Source organism: Propithecus coquereli, unplaced genomic scaffold, assembly GCF_000956105.1.
Source record: "Propithecus coquereli isolate 6110/MARCELLA unplaced genomic scaffold, Pcoq_1.0 Scaffold453, whole genome shotgun sequence".
NCBI classification, from domain to species: Eukaryota; Metazoa; Chordata; class Mammalia; order Primates; family Indriidae; genus Propithecus; species Propithecus coquereli.
In genome coordinates this window covers 601,410-629,072 of record NW_012150319.1, presented here as the reverse complement: position 1 = coordinate 629,072, position 27,663 = coordinate 601,410, and the positions used below count along the sequence as shown (strand labels likewise).

The 27,663-nt window shown below is 34.6% G+C and overlaps 1 protein-coding gene across 1 annotated transcript in view; it reads right to left on the bottom strand.

Moving 5' to 3' along the window:
- DIAPH3 (diaphanous-related formin 3) overlaps positions 1-27,663 on the bottom strand; it is a 536,888-nt gene that overhangs the window by 197,819 nt on the left and 311,406 nt on the right. The window contains 2 exon segments of the mRNA XM_012654946.1: positions 2,513-2,637; positions 21,730-21,859. Coding sequence (XP_012510400.1) covers positions 2,513-2,637; positions 21,730-21,859 — 255 coding nt within the window.

The following is a 27,663-nucleotide window of genomic DNA, read 5'->3' as shown; positions in this document are numbered from 1 at the left end:
CAACTGGAAAGTAACAATTATTACTGAAAAGTCAATGATACATGAAATAATTATGCATATCTTTTAAAGGATGCACTAAATTCATATTTTTTATTATATATTAAGCAGTATATACAAAGAAAGAGCATGCACTGGAAGAATAAAAATATACTATAATTGAGTGCTATCAGTGATATTTCATATTACAATGAAATTATATCTTTATAGTTTAAAGCAATTCAATTAACAGATTATTTAATAGTTCACTAAAACAAGATTGTTTAAACTAAGTATGTACTTGTAAAGATGATGCTTAACAACTTAAATAATACACGTATTCTTTCAGAATTGGTTGATGAACCAACCATTTGATACGTGCTTCAACTAATAAGCATTTAAACTTAAACAAAGTTTGAGTGTTAATAACAAACTTTCATTAAATACATTTTACTCATTGAGCATTTTAGCTTCCAAATTCTTCAATTTTCTAAAATCTAAGAAGCTCGCAATTTTCCATTTTAATAAGATCTGTATAAATGCATTTAATATTCAAAATCTGACTTGTTGTCGGTCCTAATTAAAGTAAACAAAGCCTTGCAATGAATGAATTTAATTACTTCGAAACTAGTATGTCTAACTAAGATGAAAAGCAAACGAGTGCAATCTAATCTCAGCAAAGAATATTTATGATTATAAGCTTTGTCAATAGCAAAGTGCACCAACTGTTCATATATCTGACTTCCAAGAGATACATGAATGCTAATCAGTTCATTAGAGGCTTCTAGGTTGTGATATTTAGCGACAGGATGTAGTAGCTTTCTTGTCCATGGAGTATAATTGTACTCAGAATGAAAAATTGTTTCCAACAAAGCATCATCCTTCCTGTTTCTGATTTCCTGCTGGTTGTTTTTTACGAGATGCATTCCTTTGAAGAAGCCGACATTATTCAGCTTTTTGTGTCATATAAATACAAGTGTGGATATGTCCTGAGATTCTCTGCTGAGCAGCATTCTACAACCTTTACTCCAAGCTCAGGAATTCATCTTAGCTCCATAAACCTGAGCTTCATAATTAGTGCACTCACAGTGTATTACCAGAAGCTACATGCAAGCAAAATCTTTTCTTAACTGCTTTCTATCTATAGGGAACAATAACAAGTACTTCAATTAACAATACTTAATGATTAAAATAATAAATTGTCACATGTGAACATTTCTAACATGATAAAATGAGGGGAAAAAAGCTAATGATGAAATTGATGTAATCTGTAATAATACATTTAAAGCATACTTTATCAAATAAGAAAGAAACACACAAATATATTTTTGATGAATAAATACAGACTTCATCTTATGTTTTTTGTTTTTTTTTTCAAAAAAAGCCTTACCCAGTACAGTGATAAAGGCACCCTCCCTAATGAAAGAAGAAACTGAAAGGATAGAGAAGATACAAAAGGAAACAAACACATTAGCCTGAAGTGATTGTTGCTCCAGTGCAATTTTATGATATTTCCCGACAGAGACAGAGAAGAAAGCTAAAATTGAACTAATTCACAATTAAGCTGAAAGCATATACAATAAAATCTATGACAAGGCAAATACCAATTTTGTGACTCACTAAATCACAGGAGAGAAGAGGTAGAAAGAGAAAAAGTAGTTATTTTATGTCAAGAACCTCAGTTTAAAATATTAGGAGTGTCTATTTGTAAGAGCTCATATAGAATTCAGAAGTCCATATGGGATTTTAATAATACATTGTAGTAATATTTTATTACAACACAAAGGATATCAGTCCCTAATTTCACAGAATGGCTTGCAAAGTACCTCAACATTAGTTTCAGGAAATAAAAAAGTTTATTACTTCAGTTACTCATTAGAGACTAAGCTCCAAAGTTAGTGATAAAGATAATTGAATACAAAGGAAACACTAAACAGGACACAAGCCTCATGCTATTAATTTTATACGTATACATATCTGTTAATTTTATTTGGGATGAGGAGAATACCTACACAAGTAGTGATTGTCATAAACTCCATTTTGATTTTGGAACAAAGTGGTATTTCTAAGGGAAATATTAAATTTTATGGAGTACAAGATAATTTCTAATATACACCGACTTTTGAAATTAAGCTGACTAGACATACCAGTTTAGAAGGTCTGTGTCTGCTCCCTTAAACATTTCAAAGGTATCTAAAGCATATCATGACTTCATACTCACACTGCCTCAAACAGAGCTTTAATATCCTTTCCATTTATCATGAACATCAGAAGAACATAAGGCATATGGAAGATGAGAGAACGTAACTATTATTCAAGTTGATAAAAAGGAAAAAAGAAATCAATAGAAACACATTTGTGTATTATTCATGAAAGATAAATACTGAAAAATTTCCCTGCAAGATGGCAAAAGTTAAACCTTCTACAATTTGGCACTACAGAATGAACTCTGGTTATGCAAATACACCTAAAACGTTAAATAAATTGTAATTCTAGTTGACTGGTGACTTAACTTATTGAGATATCAAAAGGATATGGACATCTTTGTCACAAACTTGTCATGCAAGTCCTCAGGAGGGGGAAAGGTTTCCAAATCCTTCTCAAGCTGGTGAAGCTGCCTTCCCATCTGCTTCAAATTCTTTTCCAGCGTTTCTACAGAGACTAAAAGAGAGTGTATTAAATGCCTTGAAAGGACAAAATTATAATATATAAAAGGTAAGACACTCTAGAAACAAAACATTTGTGAAAAACCCCATAATAATAATGCAAAAAAGTCTAAAATTTTAATTTTAATGTGAGAAATTATAAAAAAGATGAATTTCATTGTTTTTCTTAACTTTTCAATTTTTAAATCCAGTTATAAAGGAAATTCAATAAGAGACTCTTTCAAACATAAACATGAAATTTAAGAAATGCAAACACACACAAACCACATTTAAGAAATAAGTTTTTTAAAAATTATAGTTCTTGACCACTACGTTACAAAATAACCAGTCTATTAAGTCAGAGGCAAAGATAAAGTATGTTTTTAAAATTAAACCTATTCAAACATAATTTTAATATTTTTCAAAATCATTTTTTTTAAAAGAGACAGGGTCTCACTCTGTCACCCACGCTGGAGTGCAGCGGGGCTGGATCACTGCAACCCTGAACTCTTGGGCTCAAGTGATCTTCCAGCCTCAGCCTCAGTCCTGAGTAGCTGGGACTACAGGCTCATCCCCCCACGCCCAGCAGATTTTTTTTTTTTTGGAGAGACAGGGTCTCACTCTGTTGCTCCAGCTTCAACTCCTGGCCTCAAAAAAACTTCCCACCTCTGCCTCCCAAAAGTGTTGGCAAAATCACCTTTTGAGAGGAAACAATAAGTAGATGGGAAAGATGAGGGCAGGTGCTCTCTATTGTCCAAGCCAATCTATAACATGGGGGTAAAAGGTATCAGAGGCTAATTACAACGACAAATGTCAAGCTTTCTTTACTGATACTCTGAGCATAATCTATATTTACTATATAATAATTAATATTCTTCTTTGACTCTAAGTTGCTTTCAGTGCACATGAGGAACAAGTGGTAAACCAGGGCACTGCGGAACTATCACAATGTACTGCACGCCCAGCAGGATACATGTGACGAACTATTTCTAAAAATCTTTGGATAGTCAATTTTACATGACACTAGAAGAAAAGCTTAACAATACAAAAAGAAGATACAGTGGCCTAAACCATCTTCTTGGATATTTGCTTTAGGTACAGGTATATTTTGGTTTAAAAAAAAAAAATCTGTTACTTCTGATCAATGTGAACTATATCAAATGATGTATAAAAATGAATATAGTAATTCTAGGTAATCTGCCATTGTCAGGATTTAAATTAATCCTGAAAAACAGATTCAAATTTCATCTATAAGGATGGGAATATCCTTGGAAGCAATCTAAATGCCTAAAAAAATGGGATTGAGTTAATAAACAAATTACAGTTTTTCACCTTGGTTCAAAAGAATGAAATAGTAAGGGGACATGAAAAATAACATTGTATAAGAACACGGAATATATTTTTTTTACCTAGATGTACATAAAGTAATGTTTGCCATTCTGACATTAATGGCTTTTAATAAAACCTGAACATATTACTAAAAAATTAGCAACCTAATTCTCAGCACAATGTTTAATGGGTCCAATGACAGAACTCTTCCAAGAACCACATAATAGCTGTTTGTGCCTGAAGAGTGATGATACTTTAACCTTTGACTCCCACTGTGGTGAAGCCATTCTGATGTTATACTCATGCATATTTTCTCAGAAGTTTTTACTTCTCATGTATTCCTTTTCTGTGATTCTTAAAATTGAGACAATAACTCAGATAATAGTGTTTATGAAATGTTTGCATCATGGTAGCACTTAGTATATTAATTCATTTTACTTGTGTCCCCAATATCTTGCTATACCCTGCTCATAGTGGTAACACATATATCCTATGTTATACTCTTTCATTTTTATATCTGCTTGTCAATTATCTACAACCAAGACTCCTGTTTGATTAGGCCTACGGTGTTTCATTTACTCTTCTCATTTCCACTTTTTTTTTTTTTTTTGCTTCTTTTAAAGTTCTCTATCTGCATTAAAGAAGAGATTCCTCTTGCTCTCCTAGTCTATTTGATCTCATCTCTAATGTCTCATTAGTATTTGCTCTATCATTTTTCTAGAAATCTTACAGGTGGTTTAGTCACTTTTACACTTCCTAAAACTTTGAAACTTCTGATTAAATAAAGGTTCTAAAACACATAAAATCCTTTTATTAAGTAAATACATGCTCATTGACGTTCATAATCCATACAACCAATTTGTGTTATAGGTTCAAAAAAGAAATTAGTGTGTCAGTAGTATGACAGTAGTAATTGTAATAGTAGTAATCGTAGTAGTAGTAGTGATAACAAAAATAATAGTAAAGATAGCCCCTAAAATTTGCTGAATGTTAAACTATGTCAAGTACTGTCTTAAGTGTTTTCCATTAATTAACTCATTTAATCCTCACAAGAACATCATGAAATAGGTATTATTATTATCCTTGGTTTACAGTTGAGGAGACTGGATCTGAGTGGGTAAATAAAAAGGTCAAACGACTAAAAAGTAGTGAAGTCAGAATTTGAACTCCGGCAGTTTCATTCCAGACCTTATTTTTAACCATTTTGCTATACATAAATTATTAATTATAGAAATTATCATTTTATTTTTATAGTCCCTGCCTCCCTGTAACTTTTAAATAAACAGATATAGTTTTCACATAATAACTGGTTTCTTGTACATTCTTGCCTATTGCAATCACAGTGACTTCACCCAGGGCAAACAGACGTAAGCATTCTAGATGGATGGATGAATGGACAGTCAGATATACAGATGTTACTATCTTTTTTTAAATGAACATTTAAAGTGGTATCCCACAATTGAACAAAATCACATACTTAAATATTGTCTTAGTTTGCTTAACCAATTTTATTATGCACACACATCAAATTAGTAAAAGGTCCAGGGAATGGACAAATGTAAGTCTAAGGGACTCCCATACGCCAAAACCACCAGGCCAATGTTGGGAGGGAACATAGATTGTTTGTTTTTTTCTGATACCAAATACATTGCTCCAACACCAACTGGATGTTCTACAATGCAATTCAATTTGACACTAACTACCTGGACTTAGTGCAGACTCCATAATTTAAGGACAAAGTCCTTCAACTCTGATACTAATTACTCAGAGTTAGTGTCAGACTCTATAGGTATGAGGGCTCAGTCCTTCAAGATTGCTCTAATTTCAGATGTCAGCTTCAAGTCCAGGGGGCCACCCATACTTCTGACTCACCGGCTATATTAATCAATTTTGGGATTCCCACAATCCCCTCCCTTAAGTTCCACCATTTACTAGAATGACTCGCAGAACTCAGGAAAGCGCTATACTCACGATTATCCTTTTATTATAGGGGATATAACTCAGTAACAGCTGAATGGAGATGTATAGGGCAAGCAATGAAGGAAGCAGCGCAGAGCTACAATGCCCTCTCTGGGCACACCACCCTCTCAGCACATCCGTGTGCTCACCCAGAAGCCCCCTTATCCTCATGGTTTCAGAGTCTTTACTGAAGCTTTATTACAGAGGCCCGATTGATTAAATCACTGGCCATTCATGGTGGAACTCAATCTCCAGCCTTTCTCCTTCCCCAGAGGTCAGGGGGTAGGCTGAAAGAGCTGCCTAACAGCCAGGGCTGTCCTCAGAGGAGGTCAGCCACTTGTAGACCATCCCAGTGAGTGACCACTTCTCAGTTAGGTGAAAGGGGGGCTTACTCCACTAGATTAAAGGTTTGAGCTTTTTCCAATTCTCTGGTTGCCAGTGGATCAGGAACTACTTCCTCTGTGATCTGAAACAACTTCTCTTAGGCTCAATGTCCACATCAGGAAAATGGGAAGAATCTCACCTCATATTTTTATGTCACAGATATTTCATAAGAGATCATACGCTGTAACATAGGATGAGGAATTTTTTAAAAAAGAGTAGGTTATGCTTATTCTTAGAACTGAATAAGAAATGAAATGCTTAAAGATTGAAATAAGTGACATTAGAATTAAATGAAAAGTAAAGAAAGTCCTCATCATCTTCATCATCGTTGCCATCATTACCAGGCCAGGGAGAGTATTGTGGAAGTCAGCCTAAGAAGAGTAGTTGCTATTTTCAAGAGTAAAATATTAGGAACATTTGGGGCATATTCAAACACTTACAATCAACATCGCAAAGAGTAAGCAAGCTATCTTAAAAAATGGTTCATGTGAAAAAAAAAAAATAAATGGTTCATGTGGCTACTCTACAGATGGAAATCCCACTAAGCCATTTCTCAGGCTTCATCTGCAGTCTCTGATTGCATTACTTGTACATTACAGTTAAGTGGATTTAAATGTAATTGACCAACCTCTCACTGTTGGTTTTTAAATAAGGACCAAAGCACACTTGCAAGAGAGAAAAGAATGTGCAAACTCTAGGCTAATAAAATACAAGCTAATGTTCTGAGCCATCTGATGGGTAAAAGTAAATTAAAGAACATTTTAACAATTCCCTTGGTGTTTTCTTTTTCAGCAATTATTCTATTTCTATAGACAGTTCCTTGATGTATCTTCAAACATAATTTTAGCCACACATTTCACATGTGTCAAGTTCTTTGCAGTTAGCAACAATATTTTTTGTATTAGAAATTCCAACTATATCAGGGAGTTTTAAATTGTACATTTTCAAAGAAGTGTTAATTTACTGGTGTCTCTGTATGTGACCTGTGCATAAATTTTATCTTTCAGCTTTGTCATATTTCTTGACCAAAAAATTAATCGTATTTTTTTATTCCCTTTCATTACTCAGAAGAAAAGTAACAAAACAGAGCCATCATCAAACAGAGTTGACTAGACTATTTTGAGGCAATTTTGACTTTTGTGTTTTAGTCAGTTAATATTCAACCAGGTGGGATATCTCTTAGTCACCTCAGACATCATGTGTGTCTGCCTCCAATCAGCTCCTCATCTGTAATCTCCACACCTCAGTGAGCAGGACTACAAGTTCTGCTTCCTGTGCTAGAAATCTGTTGGTCTTGACCGTTCTTTCTCTTACAATCCTTAGATCCCAACAATCATGACACCCCAGTCATTTTACTTGACAAACAGTACTTGATTCCTTCCTCTCTTAATACTATTCAAGTAATCATAAGCTTATCTCACTCTGATCTCTGGTCTTCTATTATTTTTCTCCAATGTTTTCTCCACACTGCACATTTTGGCTTCCAGATAATCAGTAATTTAAAGATGTCCCTTCTCTGTTTAAAGCTTGCCAGTAAACTGGGTATATAACATCTGAGCTGTTAAACAAGGCTCCACCTACAACCTGGGGGGCTCTACCTCATAGTCTGCCAAACATTACTCTCGAAACAACATACTGCTTGCAGTTGACCTGCCCTTTCTCATCCATTCTGTATCTGATCCTGGAAATAATGTGTCTCTCTGCCTTGCCCACTCCACCTCTGGGTCACACCTATTCATACTTTACAACCCGTCAAAAACTCCAGCAAGTCCCCTCCTAGCAAGGTACCCTTTCTACCCATCATAACTGGTAATTATCTCTATCTTTTCAATTACTGCACTCTATTACATTTATCTTTTTACAAGTCTTTCTTCCACATGGCTAGGAATTCCTTAAGGAAAGATACTATTCATCTTTGTATCTTCCATTATATAACATATTGCAGCTGCTTAAATGTTTGTCGAAGGAATGGATTTTGGATTTAACTTTAACCTCTTGAGATAAGAGCATTAAAAATGAAATGGGAAAATACAAGAGATTAAATATCTAGGACATTAAAATCTAAGACACAGAGTTTTCTCCAAGTGTCTTGTTATTATGATAATTATACACCAGAGGTGTTAAAGAAGCTTTAGAATACTACTTAAAATCACAACTATAAATATTTAAGTTAAAACAATCATGAATATAGGCTTTTTGTAACATGATGGCCTTTATGATTTACTATATTATGATTCCAAGTAAAAAAGGAGAGGTTACATATATTTAAGCAATCTTTGTAATGAAAAAAATAATCCTCTGTGAATATCTCCTGGAGATGTTGGTCATTCAAGCTTAATAAGAAATGCCACATTCATTCTTACATATCATGATACAATCCAGGGAAATTGATTTCTTTAAAGAAAGCTTAAACAACAACTTATTACCATAGACAATTTAAACATTCAAACTAAATTAATATCCTATGCTCACAGAAACAACTGTTTTGTGTGGCAAACTATTTTCAGGCTCCCAACAAAATAATTTTTCCTAGATAATTATAGTAATAAAGACATTTTATAAAGTCATAACAATATTTTATAAATTCAAGTTAAAATAATAAAATTGGATAGACAAGATGGACAAAAACAGTCAGTAGTATAAAAACTCCTGAATATTAAATAGGTATATAACAAAACCTAAATTCTTGGATATCACTGTAAAATCCATCACTACAATGAAACAACATTGAAAAATCATAAACTCAAAATAAATTACAGCTTGGTTCATAACAGGCAAAGGTAAATTAAAAGAAGCAATAAATGGCCAGTCAAGTAGCTATAACTTCCTCAACTCAGATTTTCTTTCTTCTCATTGTTCTGATTCTTGATGGGAGCCCATGTAACAACACACTACAATTTGCATCGCCTAATTAATTTACTATACCATATGCAAGGAGGGCTTTCTTCTGCTGTTTTTATATCATACTGCAAGATAAATATCTATATTTGCTATGGAACTTGGAAAGAGGAGAAGTAGAAGGTAAATGGAGGAAATAATGAGTACAACTAATTAAAGGCCTTCAGTCAGTTCTGGCGAATCATTTTAGCCACTCTGAGGAGAAAGAGGCAGCTTTGCCCTCTACAACTATGAAGAGGGTTTTAAAGGCAAAGCAGCTTTTTAGAAGAGAAAACTGTATTAATAGGAGAAGCTCACTTAAAAGAAATTATGTTTACCTGTAAGAACTTGAGAATTCCTTTAGACATGCAAGATGCTCAAGAACATAGTAAATAGTAAATAAAAAGAGGTGCATAACAGAGATAAATGTTCCCTCAGTATAATATTTTTGTGTACATATATATGGGAGGACAATATTACTGCCATGTACTGTGTTCCCGGGTAATTATTAAGCACAGGTTAACTGACTTTTAAATGAGACTAGTGCTCACGTGTGGCTACTGGAGACCAGGTCAGCCTCACAAGTGTGGGACTACATAAATCCAAACTTGAAAAATTCCAAATTTTTTCTCAGGTCTAAATCATTCCCCTGAAATCCAAGGGCCTACTGGATATCTTTCCTTGATGTTTAGTAGGCATCTTAAACTCACATTTTCAAATTAGAACTCATCTTCCTTGTTGAATCGTTCCTACATCTTGGTAAATGATTGGTTTTACAACTCTTCTCTCTCTCATATCCCACATCTAATCATAGAGCATATCCTGTTGGTTCTAACTTCAAATACATTCATTTTCTAAATATTTCTCACCACCCTTGCTACTCTTCGTGATCCAAGCCAATATTATCACTCCTCTGGATTATCTTAACAGCATTCGAGTGTTTTCACTGACTCTGCCATTGTTCCTCTACATTTTTTTTTCTTAACAGCAACCAAAGCAATTCTTTGAAAATTTAAGTCAGATGTCACTCTTCTGCTCAAAACTTTCCAATGGCTCCTCATCTCAGAGCAAAGTCAAATCCTTACAATGGCCAATAATGCCTTATAGGATCTGTTGCTTTTCTGACCTTATCTCCTATCATACTCCCCACCCCCTCTCTGCTCCAGTCTCACTTCCATTCCTGGGGCCTCTACACTTGCTCTTCCCTCTGCCTAAAATGTGTTTCTCTCAAACACTATTATAGTGTGGTTCCCCGTACCTCCTTTAGGTTTTTGCTGAAAGATCACCTACTCTAAGGGGCCTTTTCTGACCACTCAATCTAAAACTGCAAAACAAAAAAACAATAAAAACATGCCCTGGCATTCCAGAGCTAACTATCTGACACAACATACACTGACTTCCTTCTTTGGTTCAGGTTCTATATCCATCACCTAAAATGTTAACAAGACAACAGAGACTTTTGTATTCATGGCTCTACAGTGCCTGGGATAGAAGAGGTACTCCATAAATGAACGCTGAAACAATGAATGGGTGAATCTTATATAAGCCAACTTTGTTGTTTTTTTAATTTTCTTCCTGTCAAGCCCAATCCTTACTAATACAAGTGCCCAGTAGCACAGTGCCGGCCAAGCAGCAAGAGTGCAATAAACTTTACTGAAAGAGTCCTTTCCTTATAGGGTCAAAGCACCAAAAACTATCAATGAGCAGTGGTTCTTTTTCCCATAAAATATGTAGTATGAAAGACATCTGCTGAGATAACATGGTGATAGACATTATTACATGGCAAAAGAGTCTCACCACTGATCAATTTTAAATCTACACTGAAAGATGACCTCTTCTGAGGAGACAGGGGAAGATTACCCAAGATCATAGTGTCCTTAGGTTTTCTTATGAGTCTGAATAAACATTTTTTTTTTTTTTTTTTTGAGACAGAGTCTCACTCTCTTGCCTGGGGCGAGTGCCGTGGCATCAGCCTAGCTCACAGCAACCTCAAACTCCTGGGCTCAAGCAATCCTACTGTCTCAGCCTCCCGAGTAGCTGGGACCACAGGCATGCGCCACCATGCCCAGCTAATTTTTTCTACATATATTTTTAGCTGTCCAATTAATTTCTTTCCATTTTTTTTGGTAGAGACAGGGTCTCGCTCTTGCTCAGGCTGGTCTTGAACTCCTGAGCTCAGAACGATCCGCCAGCCTCGGCCTCCCAGAGTGCTAGGATTACAGGCGTGAGCCACCGCGCCCAGCCTGAATAAACATTTTTAATGTTTCTACCACTTATATCATTTATTATAAGTTATTAATAGTTCATATATCAATATGGCATTCCTTAATAATTCTGGGCTGATAAATTTCTTTTTAAATAATATGCAAACACCTCCAAAAAAATAAACTCAGAGTTGTTGAAGAGTTTCTGGAGATCAGTTGTTTTTAAAGGCTGCTTAGTATTAGAGTTTCTTTTTCAAAAGTAATCTTTTGTCAAAGTTAAAAATATGAAATAAAAATAAAGTGTTTCAGGCTGAAGCAGAAGAGGAAAAATAGAATCTTCTTTCCAAATTCCATTCCCTATGCTAGTATGTCCAACTGGTGAAAATGCATTGAGCTGCATACTTATGATCTGTGTAATTTTCTGTATATATATATATATATATATACTATTCTTTAACTTTTAGAAAAGGACAAGCATTTTTCAATAACAAACCTACAAAATTCCTGGCTGCATATTCTAAAGCTTACCTAAGTTTCAGGTAACACACAGTTGGAATCTGTTCAAATAATTTCTGACAATATACATCAAAATTCTATAATAACATATTATTCACATACTCACGTTTACCTATATCATTTATAACAGGCAGATGTGTGTTAACAAAAATAATCACTGAAAAATAACAGCAACAAAGCTAGAACAAATGTAGAGACTATTTATACAGTGCTCACTAGGTGCTGTTCAAGCTTTAAAAACACTTAGGTTATTAAGGTATGAAATGTACGATTTCCTTATGTACTAAGTTTGACAGTTGATATCTCTGAGATTTTACTTTGATACTACTTGTTTTATTTTTATTGTGAAGGTACCTTCTCAGTCTTTCAAATGTACGTTCTGGCTTGTGATTATCTTTCAAATTTTTTTTTTGGAGCAATTTTTGTGAAACCATGGATAAGTCAAAAATTCAGATTATTTTTAAATATGAGTTCCATCATAGAACCAATGCAGCATAAACAGCTCCAAATATCAATGAAGTATTTGAGAAAGATGTGGCTAATGAACGCACAGTATATCGATGGTTTGACAACTTCCATTCTGGTGATTTTGATCTTGAAAATGAGCCACGTGGGCAACCTGAGACCAAGGTGGATAATGATGAGCTGAAAGTTGTAGTGGAAGCAAATCCATATCTACCTATGCAGGAATTAGCAGCGAGCTTTGACATTACTATTTCAACAATATTGGACCACTTGAAACAAATGGGCAAGGTAAAGAAGCTGGATAGATGGGTACCACATGAATTAAACTAGCATCAGAAGAGAAATCGTCTCAAAGCTTGCCTTTATTTGTTGTCATGAAATAAAGGTAAACCATTTCTACACCATATTGTTATGTGTGATGAAAAATAGATTCTTTTTGACAATTACAAGCATTCAGCACAATGGTTGCATAAGGATGAAGTGCCAAAACACAGTCCAAAACTGAATATTCATCAAAAAAAGTTACTGGTATCTGTTTGGTGGTCCAGCTATGGTATTATCCACCATAGCTTCATGAAACCTGGTCAGTCGATTACAGTGGATGTCTACTACAACCAACTAGATGAAATGAGGAGGATGCCTGTGACTAAGCAGCCAAGAATGGTCAACAGAGACAGGACAATCCTCTTGCAAGACAACATTCAACCACATGTTGCACAAACAATACTACTCTAAACTACAGCAGCTGGACTTAGAATCTCTCTGGCATCCACCATATTCACCAGAGCTTGCACCAACTGACTAACACTTTTTCCAGGCCTTGGACAACTTCTTGCAAGGAAAAATATTCAATTCTCGACAAGCTATGTAAAACACCTTTCACAATTTCATTGCCACACACTCTCCAGATTTCTTTGCTGCTGGCATAAACAAGCTACCGTTAAGATCGCAAACTTGTGTCAATAGTTTAGGCACATACTTTGATTAACTGTACTGTTTCTTGTTTGAGATATAATAAACTAGATTATTGATTGGAAATCGGACATATTATATTTAACGACCTAAAACATTTTAACCTATTTAATCCTTAAAACAAAACTCTGAGTTAAATACTACTATTGTATCCTTTCAGGTAAGAAAACTGAAGCCCAGAGAGGTTGAGGAACTTATATAAGATTATACCTCTAGCAAGCTGGGGTTTAAATCCCAGTTATCTAGCTTTAGAGTCTATGGTCTAAAAAACAGTTTCTCCCATAATATCATGTTTTTATAATCTAATTGTGATCACATTTATTTTGCCAACTAAAATCATTTATTAGGGTTGTTGTTATCATTGCCTGCCAATAAAAATTTTCTTAAATTCAGAGGTATAAATGAATTTCAGTTTTAACTGGATTGGTATTTTCACATGATAACAAAAGAGTATTTCACAGGCTCTTCAATAATAACCCTTAAAAACTGAACCATTTCACAATTTAATGATAAATGCTTTCCAGATGTACTTATTAGTGTAATTTCCCGTAACTGTTTCATAAAATTCAAATGGTGCTATCTCCGTGTAGCTATGGGAGTGAGGACAAGGATGACTGCAGTGGGTTGACTAGTATCCTCCCAAAACTCAGGTCCACTCAGAACCTCAGAATGTGACTGGCGTTTGCAGATGGATTTAGTTAAGGATCTTGAGATGGAATCGTTTTGTGACTGAAATCATCCAATGACTGATGTCCATAGCAGAGGTGAAGACAATGAGATACATGGAGAAGAAAGTGATGAGAAGTTGAAGACAGAGACTGGAATGATACATCTATAAGCCAAGGAACACTAAGGATTGCTGGAAGCCACTAGAAGCCAGGAGAGCCTTCAGAAGAAACCAAACCTACTAACACCATGACTTCTGGTCTCTTGAAATGTGAGAGAATAAATTTCTGTTGTTAAAAGGCACCCAGGGGTAATTGGCTATAGCAGCCCTTGGAAACTAATAAAACTACTCATTTTGCAGCAGCATAAATACAGTCTGGTTTCTGGAGAACAGTTGGCAATTTCACCTGCAGCATCGGACTATCTTCATGTTCCCTCCCCACCACTGGTTACATGTCAACCTTGCCACCAACGAGATTCATAAGCTTGTCGTAAAGGTGTTTGCCCCATCCACTAGTTAGGATTCTTTGTAGTATACAGATGTGCTAAGCTATCCTTCAGAACAGACTATTCTGAAATTTTCTTCCATCTACCTTGTTTGTAATTTCCCACTACATGTTGCAAAACTGAGGGGCAGTAAATACTGCTTCACAGCCGGCAGCTTAAGAGAGAGCTAAGACCTTGCTTGTCACTGATGATACTGTCCTGTTACTTGATATTCACTATAGTTCATAGATGACACTGACAGAACTGCTAGAGTAGCTACTTCAAATCAGCAGCGGGCCAAAAATCTGCAAACACTGTAAACTGTTAGTTTCTTGAAAAGATTAATGCTGTATTGATGCCACTTTCAGTCTGTTAACCTCTAAAAAGATATAGAGGTCTTCCTGATGTGGTTTTCTTCTTCATCATCATCTATCAGCCCAAGCAACAGCAGATTCAGGAAATGTTCCTAGCTCAGTATCTCAAAAAGCAATCTTTAGCTGCAAGTAGTTCCTCCATGCCCTGTGTTTTTCAATGTCAGTCTACAGAATCCTTAATCCTTCCAGTGATTTTGGCCATGCTCTCTCTACTCTGCTCTGCTTTCCAAAATAGTTTATATTTGCACTATAAAATGATTACCTTTACAACCTCATATCCAAGTCTCCAAATTTAGAGTTTTGATGCCAATTCTATATAGATAATCCCTGGAAATAAACTGGCAGGATTTAAATGTGTGCTCCCTTACCAGTACACCATGCCTACAATACACTATAAATATTTTTCATAAATCCTGTAGTTACCTTGGAGTTATGTTTCATCATACCTTTTTGTGTTAAAAGTGTTAATTTGTTGAGTATAAAATTTTACATATTGTACCACTTTGGTAAGTATATGCAAACCTCCATGCAAATTATGTTTTAAAAATAAATTTAACTTTTATTATATTTGGCTTGGATTAATATTATTTTAGAATTTTTAAATATAACCATTAGATGGCTAGTCAAATTAGATATTGAGACACAATGACATAGAAGTCATAGGCTAGCTTTCTGGATATAGATTTTAGTCCATGATCTATCTATAGAACCAGTGCTACACAGTATAGAGATATCAAATGTTTTCATTATTTCCATAGGATAATGAAAAAAAAGTAAAACTATCTATCTATGCCTCCCTTTTAGAAAGGTGTCAACAAAAAGTGCAGAGTGTTACTTTTATTAGTTACCTGTTTACATTAAAATTACAACTATCATAGTAGCAAAATAGGGATAAGTGGAAAAGAAATATATATATGGATAGAGTGAGTAAAAGAAAAAGACAAAACAAAAACTTAGTACACTACAGCGTAAATAAACATATTCTAAAACAGAATCTAGGAAATGCCATAGATCTAACCCTGAAATTAAATGTGAATTTTCATGAATATATTTATTTAGAATGCATTAATATATCCTTATATATGTACTAATTTACATTTAATATCTATTCAAAAAAGGGATTGAGGATTACTTATAATAATTTAAAATCATGCAATAATTCATGGTTTGTAGAAGAACCTTTGATATTCCTAAATCGGTAACTAGTGAACATCCAACACAGCAGGTCTACAACTGCTACTTCAACTGATCTGATAAAGTAAAAAATCATTCAGTATGGGCTACTCTATTCTACAGCCAAAGAACTCTAAGCAAAAAAGAAAAATGTCTTAAGTTAGTATATTATAATACTTTGCTAGGGCTGCCATCACAAAATACCACAGACTAAGTGGCTTAAATAACAGAAACTTATTTTCTTACAGTCTAGATCCCAAGATCAAAGTGCCAACGGATTTTGTTTCTTCTGAGGCCTCTCCTTGGCTTGCAGCTGGCCACCTTGTCACTGTGTCCTTATGTGGTCTGTCCTTTGTGCAAGTACATCCCTGAGTGGCTGTGAGTTCAAATTTCCTCTTCTTATACAGACACAAGGCAGACTGGATTAGGGCCTACCCGAAAGACTTCATTTTAACTAGTCATCTCTTTAAAGGCCCTATCTCCAAATACATTCAGATTCTGAGATACTGGGAGTTAGGGCTTCAACATATGAATTTATGAGGGACACAACACAGTCCCTAATAGTTAGAATACATTTTGTGCTCTTCATTGAGAATTCAATAAAAGCAATATCCCGTATGTTTGTCTTCCATAACTAAATTATTTTACCATAAATACTTCCACAACTAACAATGTACCCTATCAATTCACTTCATCATATAGGCAGAAATGTGTAAACTAAAGTGTCTTTTCATAAAACTCTAATATCCTACCATTGATTTGAAGTACTAGCTGAATTAATTTATCTCACACAAGTTACAAGGCTCCAACCTACAATCTCTATGATGGAGTGGTTAAAAATAACAGAATTTTAGCTATGTTGTTGAGTCTGCTGCAGGGGATATAAAGAGCAATTGTATCAATAACTGATACTGAATATTCAAAAGACATATCAAACAACTAAATTTCAATTGGCATTTTTGGAAGGCTATAGTGACAAGGAGGTTAACGTGTCTGGTTATAGCAGATGAATTTGAAATTTTCAAACACTATGCAGTTTCCAGGTGGCAGCCACCTGGAAATTAAGTGTTCTAAGAACTCACAGTAGGTGAATAAAAGATAAACATTTGGTATTTAGTAAGGCATTTATCATAAAGTGTTGGAAATGCATGAGGAACTGGAAAACAGGAGATGTATTTGCGCAGACAAGTATTTGGGTCAAATCAAGGAATTGCAAGCTGAAAACCATATAAATAGAGTCTTAAAATCAGAAAGAAGTCTATAAAGTGGAGAGGATAAGCAATAATCAAATACAAGTTATAAAAGAATGCTCCTGAAAGCTAAAAGTATAGAAACAGAAAAAAAAGTGGCAAAATTAAAAACGGGCAATCACTGAATCCAGTCTGATAATACACTGTGTATTATATTGCTCTTTTTCTAGAAGCTAATTCTATTCCTAGCAGCCCCAGGGATAATCCTTGGTCTAGAGAAGCAGATCTTAAATGCTGGTATAAGTATTTCTGGGACATCTATGAGTTTATCCTTAAAGAAAGAGTAGAATATGCAGAAATTTAGATGAGGTTCCCAGTAAGCACCAGCAAAAAGTGCACAAGAGAGGGTGACATTTACTTTTAAGTTCCTTGATGAAGGAGAAAACTAGACAACGTTCTACATCACAGCTGCCACTTCCCATAGATTTAACTTTGGCAGAATCCAACATGCAGCTCAGAGTGGAGGTGTTGAAGGATATAAAGAGACACGACAAACTGAGAGAAAAGAAAGGAGGCCAAGAAGGATTTTCTCGAGTAAATAAAATTTGGGAGGAAAAGTTAAGAGTGTAGGAATCAACAGTCCCATTCTATGGCATAATATGATTCTAATACCTATTTGAGATGCAATGGAAGTAGCAAAATCTGCTGGATATACAAGTGTGGATCTCAGAAGGAAAGTCTGGGGTATTAGGTGTAAGTCATTGATGTAATGGTGGTATTTAAGTCCTTGGGAATTGAAGATATCATTAAGGAGAAGACATTGGAAGAATGAAAGACTCAGTATTAGGCTAATAACGAAAGCAATATATACAGACTGCATGGAGGAAGCAAAGGATATTGAGAGTAAGAGGGAAGAGCCATGTGGGACCAGAAGCCAGATGTGACTGAGGTAGACTGAGTTGCACTAAGACATAGAAATTACACCTTGGACCAACAGCAAGACAAGAGCACAATTTCTGACACAGAGTAATCACTCAACATAGGCTTGTTAAATAAATGTGTGAATAAATGAATTACAGACTAGACTAGCATGGCATTTCTAGAATTCAGAGTTGATTAGGGAAGAATGGAAATATATGGTAAAACTACAGAAACCTAAAAAGTGCTAAGGTGATGCTATAAACTTACCTGAGTTTTATTTTAATATACCACCCCAAACAAACAAAAAGTCAATTTGTCATATATTCTACTCATTAATAAAACAGTGTTCTAATTTTATAATGAAACAGGTTATTGAGAAGTAACCAATAAAACTTTTAAAGATTAGAGTCAATTTTAACTGTTTAGACAAAAGAAAAATGAATTCAATTGCTTGAAGTCCATAAGAGAAAGAAATATTACAATGGTATACAGAAATACGATAATGACCCCAAATATTTTCACTGAAATGCAACAGAAAAGCTGTAAGCCATTATCTCTTAGAAAAGAAGCAGTCCTAATGAAGTAGATTTTTGAAAATTGTCATACAGGTAAGCTCATTAGATGCAATGAAAGTGCCCCCTGCTGATCTAGGAGTACGTAATGACCAGGATTTGTTATGTCTCAAAAACAAAGGTACTTTTTAATTCATGTGATAGCTCACTGAGGAGATTTCAAATCTGGAAATTTTTAACTGACGATATATAAAAAAAACACTGAAATTCTCCAAAGCAAACATAGACTTATTTCATCCAAAACACTTACTCCTAGAAATCTCATTAATAGGGTAATATAATCATAAACAGAAATTCTGCTCCATAATCACCTACATTATAAAAAATATCTCAGTGATGGCATTTCTATTTTAAATATGAAGTTGGCTGCTCCCTGAGAAACATATTAACGGTATCTGCTGACCCATACACATACGCCAGCCTCCGCTGCAACAGATGGAAACCAGAAACCCCCAAGGCCCCAGAATGCTCCGCTGAAACACCAAAACAGAAAACAAACAGAAGAATCAAATTACCAAGTTACAACTCTGCAAGTCCTTATGAAAGTTAAATATTTTTAAAAAGCAAAATATAATATTTATACAGAATTTTAAGTATAATCAAATGAGTCAACATAGATAAATATTTCAAAAACTAAAGTTATAGTAAAAACTGCTAGAAAATAAATTCTACACTAAAAAATACATCTAAAGCAAAGTATGTTCCAGCTTACTGTCCAGTTTTAGAAGTGTTCAGTTTTAGAACTAGTATGAAAAATAGTGAACTGATCAGATATGCAAACTGTCATTATCCAAAAATACTTGCACTGCTTTAATTCTTGTTAAAGTCCTAATGTTGATATAATCTATGACTCAACCATCTTTTCCCCAGAAAAAGAACACCCTCTGTATTTCAAGGCAATTTTTACCACTTTTTCATCCACTACTCTGTTACTTATCAAACTTAACATTCACCAAGAACACCCATTTTCAATTTTCTTTTCAACATATTTGCTCAAATATTCCAAAATTGTAGAATTCTCACTTTAGGAAAGTTGATTTCCCTTAGTTAATGAACCAATCAGTTAAAAGCTATTTTGAATATCACCAAGTTGAATGTTTTTATCACATTCATTTCAATGCTCTTTTCACCTATCCCATACGGTTTAATACAAGAAAATTATTTCAATAATTTCAATTATTTTCCTTTCTTAAATTTCATTAAAACATCTCTAACTATACATATAGATAGTTTCGTCTTATATCAAGGACATTTTAAAGTAGCACAGGGGCAAAGTAAGTAATTCATTATCATTAGAACATTAGGATTTAGTAGTGAAAAATAAAATAAAAGGCTTATTTTTGGTCTTATTAATAAAAACTCCAGACTAATTATTTCCAACTTTTTTACCAAAAAGCTGTATTAAATATATACTTCAAAGAACCATACATCTCAGGACAGTTTCAAAAAACATCTCATCCAATTACACTCCTCTTTGCTGATCAAGTGCTACAATCCCCATTTTATAGAACAATTTAAAGGGAGCAGGAAACAATAAAAGTGATTTTTTCCAAGAAGGAATATTCACTCTTATAAGAAAAAAAAGTCCTACTTTAAGTTGATGAATTCCAATATTAAAAAGGAAATAAAAAGATTGTAAAAATAAGATGAAAATACTAATGAGTAGTGGTCAATACAAAAAGAATACAGATGCTCCACCATTCCAAATGAGTTGTTTTCCAAAATGTATTTATAAATTGATTGTTTGGAACCAAGTAAAATTATTTCCATAGAATCAATGTGAAATGAAAACTGGATGCTTAAGGTGGTCAAAAAATTGTATTTAAATCATATTATAATAAAGTATTAATAATAGGTCCTGAGGCTGGGCACGGTGGCTCACGCCTGTAATCCTAGCTCTCTGGGAGGCCGAGGCGGGTGGATTGTTTGAGCTCAGGAATTCGAGACCAGCCTGAGCAAGAACGAGATCCCGTCTCTACTAAAATTAGAAAGAAATTAATTGGACAACTCAAAATATATAGAAAAAATTAGCCAGGCATAGTGGCACATGCCTGTAGTCCCAGCTACTCGGGAGGCTGAGGCAGGAGGATCGCTTGAGCTCAGGAGTTTGCAGTTGCTGTGAGCTAGGATGACGCCATGGCACTCTAGCCCGGGCAACACAGTGAGACTCTGTCTCAAAAAAATAAATAAATAAATAATAGGTCCTATCCTTTCTATGACCCTTTACAACTTGAGTTGAGGCCACAGTATGGACTAGAACCACGTTAGAAATTTGGGCTTAAGAAGCGATGAATCAAAACTCTGGCAGTTTGGTATCTACTAGGACAAAGAAAGAGAGATCCACCTACAAGATGGGCAGAGACAGATTTGGAAATGGGGTAAAAGGGGGACATTGATTGTCTTCTTCCTCCATGTTCCTGTAGCCAGAATCATGACCTGACATCCTGATGACTACTCTCAGTGCCCTTTTGTGACTGGCTGGTGCATGATGGAACCTAAAGTATGGGTGGATGCAGTTCAGAGGATTGTTTGTGCGGTCACTGAAGTCATAACTTGCCAGGAAGTTGTAATAGCCTTAGCTTAAGGGATAGGTAAGTGTACCCTGTGGGTGCCTGAAATAAAAATACGTTATGCTTCCTTTTGTTGGGTGCATGTGTTTGTTTGTATGAAATATTGAGTCTTCACCTCAGGTATATAATAGTCAGTCAGTGCTTATGAATGACACTGAATCAAGGGAGCATCACCCCAGTCACAGTGGAGGAGGTTTAGGAGCAGAGGGTGGGGCCAGGAGGCACCCATAGGTTTAAACTACAGAAAAAGTGTTTTCAAATATAAGGCCTCATTGTCTAACTGAACAAATCAAACTCACAGCTCCAACCATGAGAACTCATAAAATAAATACCCTACAACTTTATTTTTAAAATGAAATATTCAATATGAAAACACTATGACAAAGTGGAAAGGATGTACAAATTCAATGCATTATTTTCTGTCTTTTAGAACTGAATAAAAGCACAAACCTTTACTAGCTTTGTCTAAATGTCCCAAATCATCCACAAAATTCAGGATATCAGGGTATTTTTCTTCACATATTTCTACCAGGAAATGAAGTAATGTTGTTTTCTGATCTGCTGATTTTGTGTCCTTTAGCTAAACAGAATGAGAGGGAGAGAAAACACAAAGTCAAAAGTATGTCGATAATCTGCCCACTTACATAATGTTAATACTGTATTTTGTAGATAAGAAATAAAAGAGTTATAAATTAATTTCATTTTTGAAAGACAAATATTTAAGTACTTGAAAAGGTACCTTATACTTCTTGTTTGGTCAAAATCATTAACACTTGTAAAAAAGGAATAAATTTCATCCAATCTAGTATGCAATGTTTTATGGGGAAATATGTGATGAAATGCCTAGAAAAACAGAATAAACTGAAAGTCTATGTAATAGTAGATTTAAAGCAACCCTGGGAATTCTTCCATTTATCATTTTGTGCATATTCCTAGAATACCTGTTAGACATTGTAGTAGTTGGAGATACAACAACAAATAAAACAGTCTTTCTTCAAGAAGCTACACACTAAAAAAAAAAAACCAAAAAAAAAAAAAAAAAAAACCCCAGAAATGAAAACATTCATTTGCCCTAGTGTGAAAAACAGTCTACTAAAAATGATCACAAAGTACATGGAGGAGGATGTGACACTGGAACCGAACCTTTGAAGACAGAAAAGTTGTATGGGGCTAGGGAAGGGAAGGAGAAAATTGGAAAGTGCAGAATGACAGGGACGTGCAGCAGCACATGCAAAGGGCTGCAGATGAGGAAGGATATGGCACATCTGCGGAGGCCAAGTGACTCCGAAACAAAAGTGTGTATGTGTTAGGGAAGGCAAGTAGGGACAGTGTAAAGACAGAAATCAGAAGAGACCAGAAAATAAAAAGAAAGGTATGACATGCAATGGAAATAGGATTTTGATTCTGAAGCAATGAATGTTTTTAAGCTGGATGAGAGATGACCAGATATACATATTAGAAAGCTCCCTCTAGTGCAGCGTGGATAAAAGATTAGAACAAGGGTAATTACAGAAGCATGAAGAGTAATTTAAAAAGCTATGGCAATAATCCAGGCAGGGAAAGAGGGCAGCCTACACTGAGGCTGTAGCCTGAGAATGGAGATAATGGAATCGAATGGGCCTGGAAATCCAGGTGATGCTGTTCATTTCCACGAGTCTGAAAGGATGAGAAACAGATTTGGGTGGTGTGAGCAAAGATGATAGTTGTTTCAATTTTGGACAAGGTAAGTCTGAAGCACTACGTAATATCCAGGTGGAAATATCCTGAAAAAAATGTAGATTTGCTTACCTAGGTACAGAACAGTGCTTTCATTATTTTTTTCATTATTGTCCTCTAAGGAACTATTCAGGTACTTTTATTCCTAATTGCACCTATGAAATTTTAAAAGCAAGGGGGTACTGCATTTATGTTTATGTACCGTATGCATATCTATGCTCTACACCTAAAAACTAGTGAGATAAGTAAGACGTTTTTACTCCCCAATGACCAAATTGTTATCTCTTTAGGATGACATTGCCCGTGTTGAGAATACATGGGTTAGACCTTAGAGGAATACACTGATTTAGCAGCACCAATTTGTGAGCTCTTCACTCCCAAAGCTAATTAGTTGAACAACTGAATCCAAACAGGTATGTAGAAAGAAAAAAGAATGCAGGCTTCAGAAGATGACTAGGGTTGACTAATCCTAATCTGAAATGGCCAAAGAATGTAATCAGAGGGAGAGGTAGTCAAGCTAAAACCTCAGCAATGACAGGAATTAGCATGGGCTTTATGTAGTGATTGGGGGTAGGGAATATTGGGCAGGGGGAAGTGGTATGAACACAGGACTGACAGATAATCTGGTAGCATTCCCTACCATTAAGTAATCACTCAGAGCAGATACACATATAAAGGCTTAAAAAAAAAATCACTGTTCTCTACCAGAATTTAATTTAGAGCTAGAAATTCATGGCATACTTAATTGGACACAGCCCTATTTACTTGCTTCCTTTCCAAGAATTTCCCACTTTAAAATAAGCTCCCAAATAAATAAATAAACATATAAATTGCCATAACTAATACTTTTAAAAAATTCGATATCACTAAATATATATCACTATTAGATAAATACCAAATAACTGCTAATATCCAATAGAGAAAGACAGAGAGATTTCTGTGCCATTACACATATTAACATACTCACTACTTATTGATGCAAAAACTGTCTTGGAAACCTTGGAAACAAGGAGCAACCCATCTAGACAGCCTCACTTTTACATGATTACATGTGTAATAGGTTCAAATGATACACCAACCTACTCAATATGTGACTCAAAGAATGGTTCCTGGCACTTTAAAAACAGACTGAAAATGAACACTTAATCCATTGTTTGGTACTTTGAAAGGAATTCCACAACATCCAGCTGAGTATTTTTAGAATGCACACTTCAAAAATATGACTCCATTACTAGCTAGACAAATTGTCACTAACATGTTTGGATGACCCGGTAATGTTAAAATATGTCTTTAACCTAGTTAATAGCCTTAGGCAAGTTACTAGACCTCAGTTTTCACACAGGTAAAATAAGAAAATGGAACTGAACATAGAAAAGGAATTTTAAATTCACTTTTTACTCCAAAAATATTTAAATATATATTATAGTAGACCTAAGTGTTAGTAGACATAGTGAAGTCTAACTAAAAAAAAACTAGAAGAAAAACTGAAGAAACCTAGTTATAATCACAGTTCAGAGTTATTTTTGTGTGCTTGGGTCAGTTAGAATCTTTCTATGGGTTTCAGTTTTTACATATAAGCCTATGAATGTCAATCCAATTTGTAAAAGTCTCCTTACACTCTATACTTTGATTCATACTATCATCTTAAATAGGTAAGGCCAGAGTGAAAGTAGCAAACTTTCACGAATATAATAAAATAGTTTTTGTCTTATACAACAACCAAGAGTTACCATAAAAGCTGTCTTCTCTTTTGTTAAAAAGTATCCTAGTAGCAAAGATCCTTTATTCTCCTCTCTCCTTACAGCAATTACTTGGGGAGTACTTTTCCTACAGTGGACTCTCTGAATGTGACCAGTCTACACCCTTCTTACTATGCCCCTTTCATGAAAAACTAGATAAATGAATGGCCTGTGTGAAATGTTGACTAAGACAAGCACCATCTAACTCTATAATTTTTAGAGCCTGGAAAGAGTTTTCCAGTAGTATTTGTTATGTAGCTAAACAGCCCACAACTGCTAGGATTAATGGTATCAAGAAATCTCAATGATGAAAAAAAAAAAAAAAGAAAAAGAAATCTCTATGATGGATCTTGATCTTTCTCATGAGTAATAAGAATTCAGAATTAGAATCCTGGAGCACAATATAGTTTGTAGCACACACCAGTTTAATAAATGTTAAGTACTCAGGTCAAACACAGATTCAAGTTATTTGGAGACAATTATAAAGCTACACACTAATTTAGGGAGGAATGTGCTATCATGGTTTGTCTTGCTGAAAACATCAACTGATTAGCAATGGCATAGTGGTAAGTGTCTAATATTAAAAAGTATACTCATTGAATAGTAAATGGAAGCACAATTCTCCCATCAATCGAAAGTCTGTATTTAACAATGGCAAGACTAAATAAAAAAAAATCAAAATTCAAGATACATAAATTTGAGACTAAGCCTAATAAATGATAAGCAGTTCAGATAAGAAACATTTTGTTGATAATGTATGGTGTCTAATTTATAAACTACTATTCAGCTTTAAACTCCAGGGCAGAGATTCTTCATTCATGTTCTAATATTCTCAGATAAAATTTCACAATGCTGCCAAGGTATTTCTCCTGCCTCAACTACTCTATTCTCTCCCTCACTCTTCCATATTACTTAAAAAAAAGTAAGCCTTCTAAAAGCATGGAAGTACAAAATGTGTCTTTATCTATTTTCTCAATATCTTTTCATTTCTTTAATAAACATTAACTAAAAAAGGCACATTCAATTTCTACTCATATCACAATCAGTGACTGGGCTAGAACGAATAAACCCTGGAAAATAATTCTGTTGAGAATGAAGAACTTAATCATGTTTTGTAATATTAAATCTTCAAAAGAAAATGAAACTAAAATATTTGCTATAAAAACTTGTTCAGGTTAAGAAATATGCTTTATTTAAATTTTAACAGACATTGTTTGACAGGATTCTTTTTGTATTATTGTCAAGAGATTTATCTTACTGATGAGTAATCATCACTGTTAAATAGAATTTCTTATTTATGTATTGTTCCTTTAAGGTACATTCAATGTGGCATAAATGTCAAATAAACAAAAAGATGGATGGAGTTTCTCCAACCACTCTGTTCATTCCAGACAAAATAACGTTAAAAGCAGATCCTGTAATAAATCATGGCCTAGTTGTCAGTCTGGAGTAATACTCCCGTGTAGCTACGATGCAAGGTTTTGGAATATTTTTAAGGTATTCAGTCAGCACAAACTTGGATGCCATTTAAAGAATATTCCATTGTCTTAGTCACATGAAGAAAATTCTTAAAATAAAAATTAAGTATCTTCTTGGTGCAATTCAGAATCCAAACAACTATAACCTCTTACTTTTTAAATAATGAAACTTACATATCCTAAGAATATTATCGAATTAGTAACTCTCTTCCCCATTATTGTGGTGCTTTAATTTAAGCAGGTATCAAAACAGCACTGATGCTTTAGATGTTGCAGACCTTGGTGAACACCAGAAACATGACAACATTCTGAGAATCTTGTAATGACCCATGAAGATTCTACCTCAACTTGTGAATAATACTAATGCTGAGGGTGACAGCAGCAATTCTTGTTTGGCACTTACTATGAGACATAGACTAGCCAAATAATAAAACACATTAAGTGCTTAAAACATCTAACATCCCTAAAAGGAAGAGACTAGTATTACATCCATTATGAGAAGAAAACAAAAGGCTGAGCTCAGTAGCATCCCTATAGTCTCAGGTACTGGGTACTGGGGAGGCTCAGGTGGGAGGATCCCTTGAGCCTAGGAGTTGAAGGCCAGCCTGAGCAACAAAGGGAGATCCTGTCTTTAAAAAAAGAAAGAAAGAAAATAGAGATTTAGGCAGATCATACAGCCTGGATCGCATAGGTGCTATCTGGTAGAACCAAGATTTAAACCCATGTCTGTGCGAATACAAAGCCCTTAACCAGTATAAAATATAAGCCCTCTACAAAAACCTTTATTTAATCTAGTTTATTATTACTCACCAAAAGAAACAAAGTTCTCAAAAATACAGTGGAAAAAACTGGTTGTAAGACAACGAAAGAACACTAATGCAATTTAAAATACTAAAGTGCTATAACCTGCTAATTCTAGCCTGGAAAGCCTCTGAGAAACAGGCACCCTCTCCCCTAAGGTCACTTCTAGTTTTAAGAGTATGACATTCTTTCTATTGCTTTATCTATAAAACAAGCAAAATGCCATCTGAATCATATCAAACAATAAATCTTTATGTATTTCTGATAGATTATTTCTGACAAAATATACCAATATGGTTGAAGGGAAAAATATCTATAAAGTTTAACCTTCAAATGATTTACACAAGTGTATTTTAATAACATCATATCCCATCTCAAATCCTTTGCAGAATAAAACGATTATGTATGCATGAAATAGCATCTCTAAATATAAGTTAAAGTTAGCCACATGAAAATAGATGTGTGAAGACATATTGACAAAGACTATATCATAATTGCTCAGATAGGAAGCTCAAAAGTCAAGATGCTGGTACATATTCACGAGTGAAATCAACCACTATTATAGAATGAATAATCTTTTCTGATGTATGTGTGTATTTTTAAATAATCACTGTGCTGATGAAATTTTTCAAAAAGACTGGGTATCACTC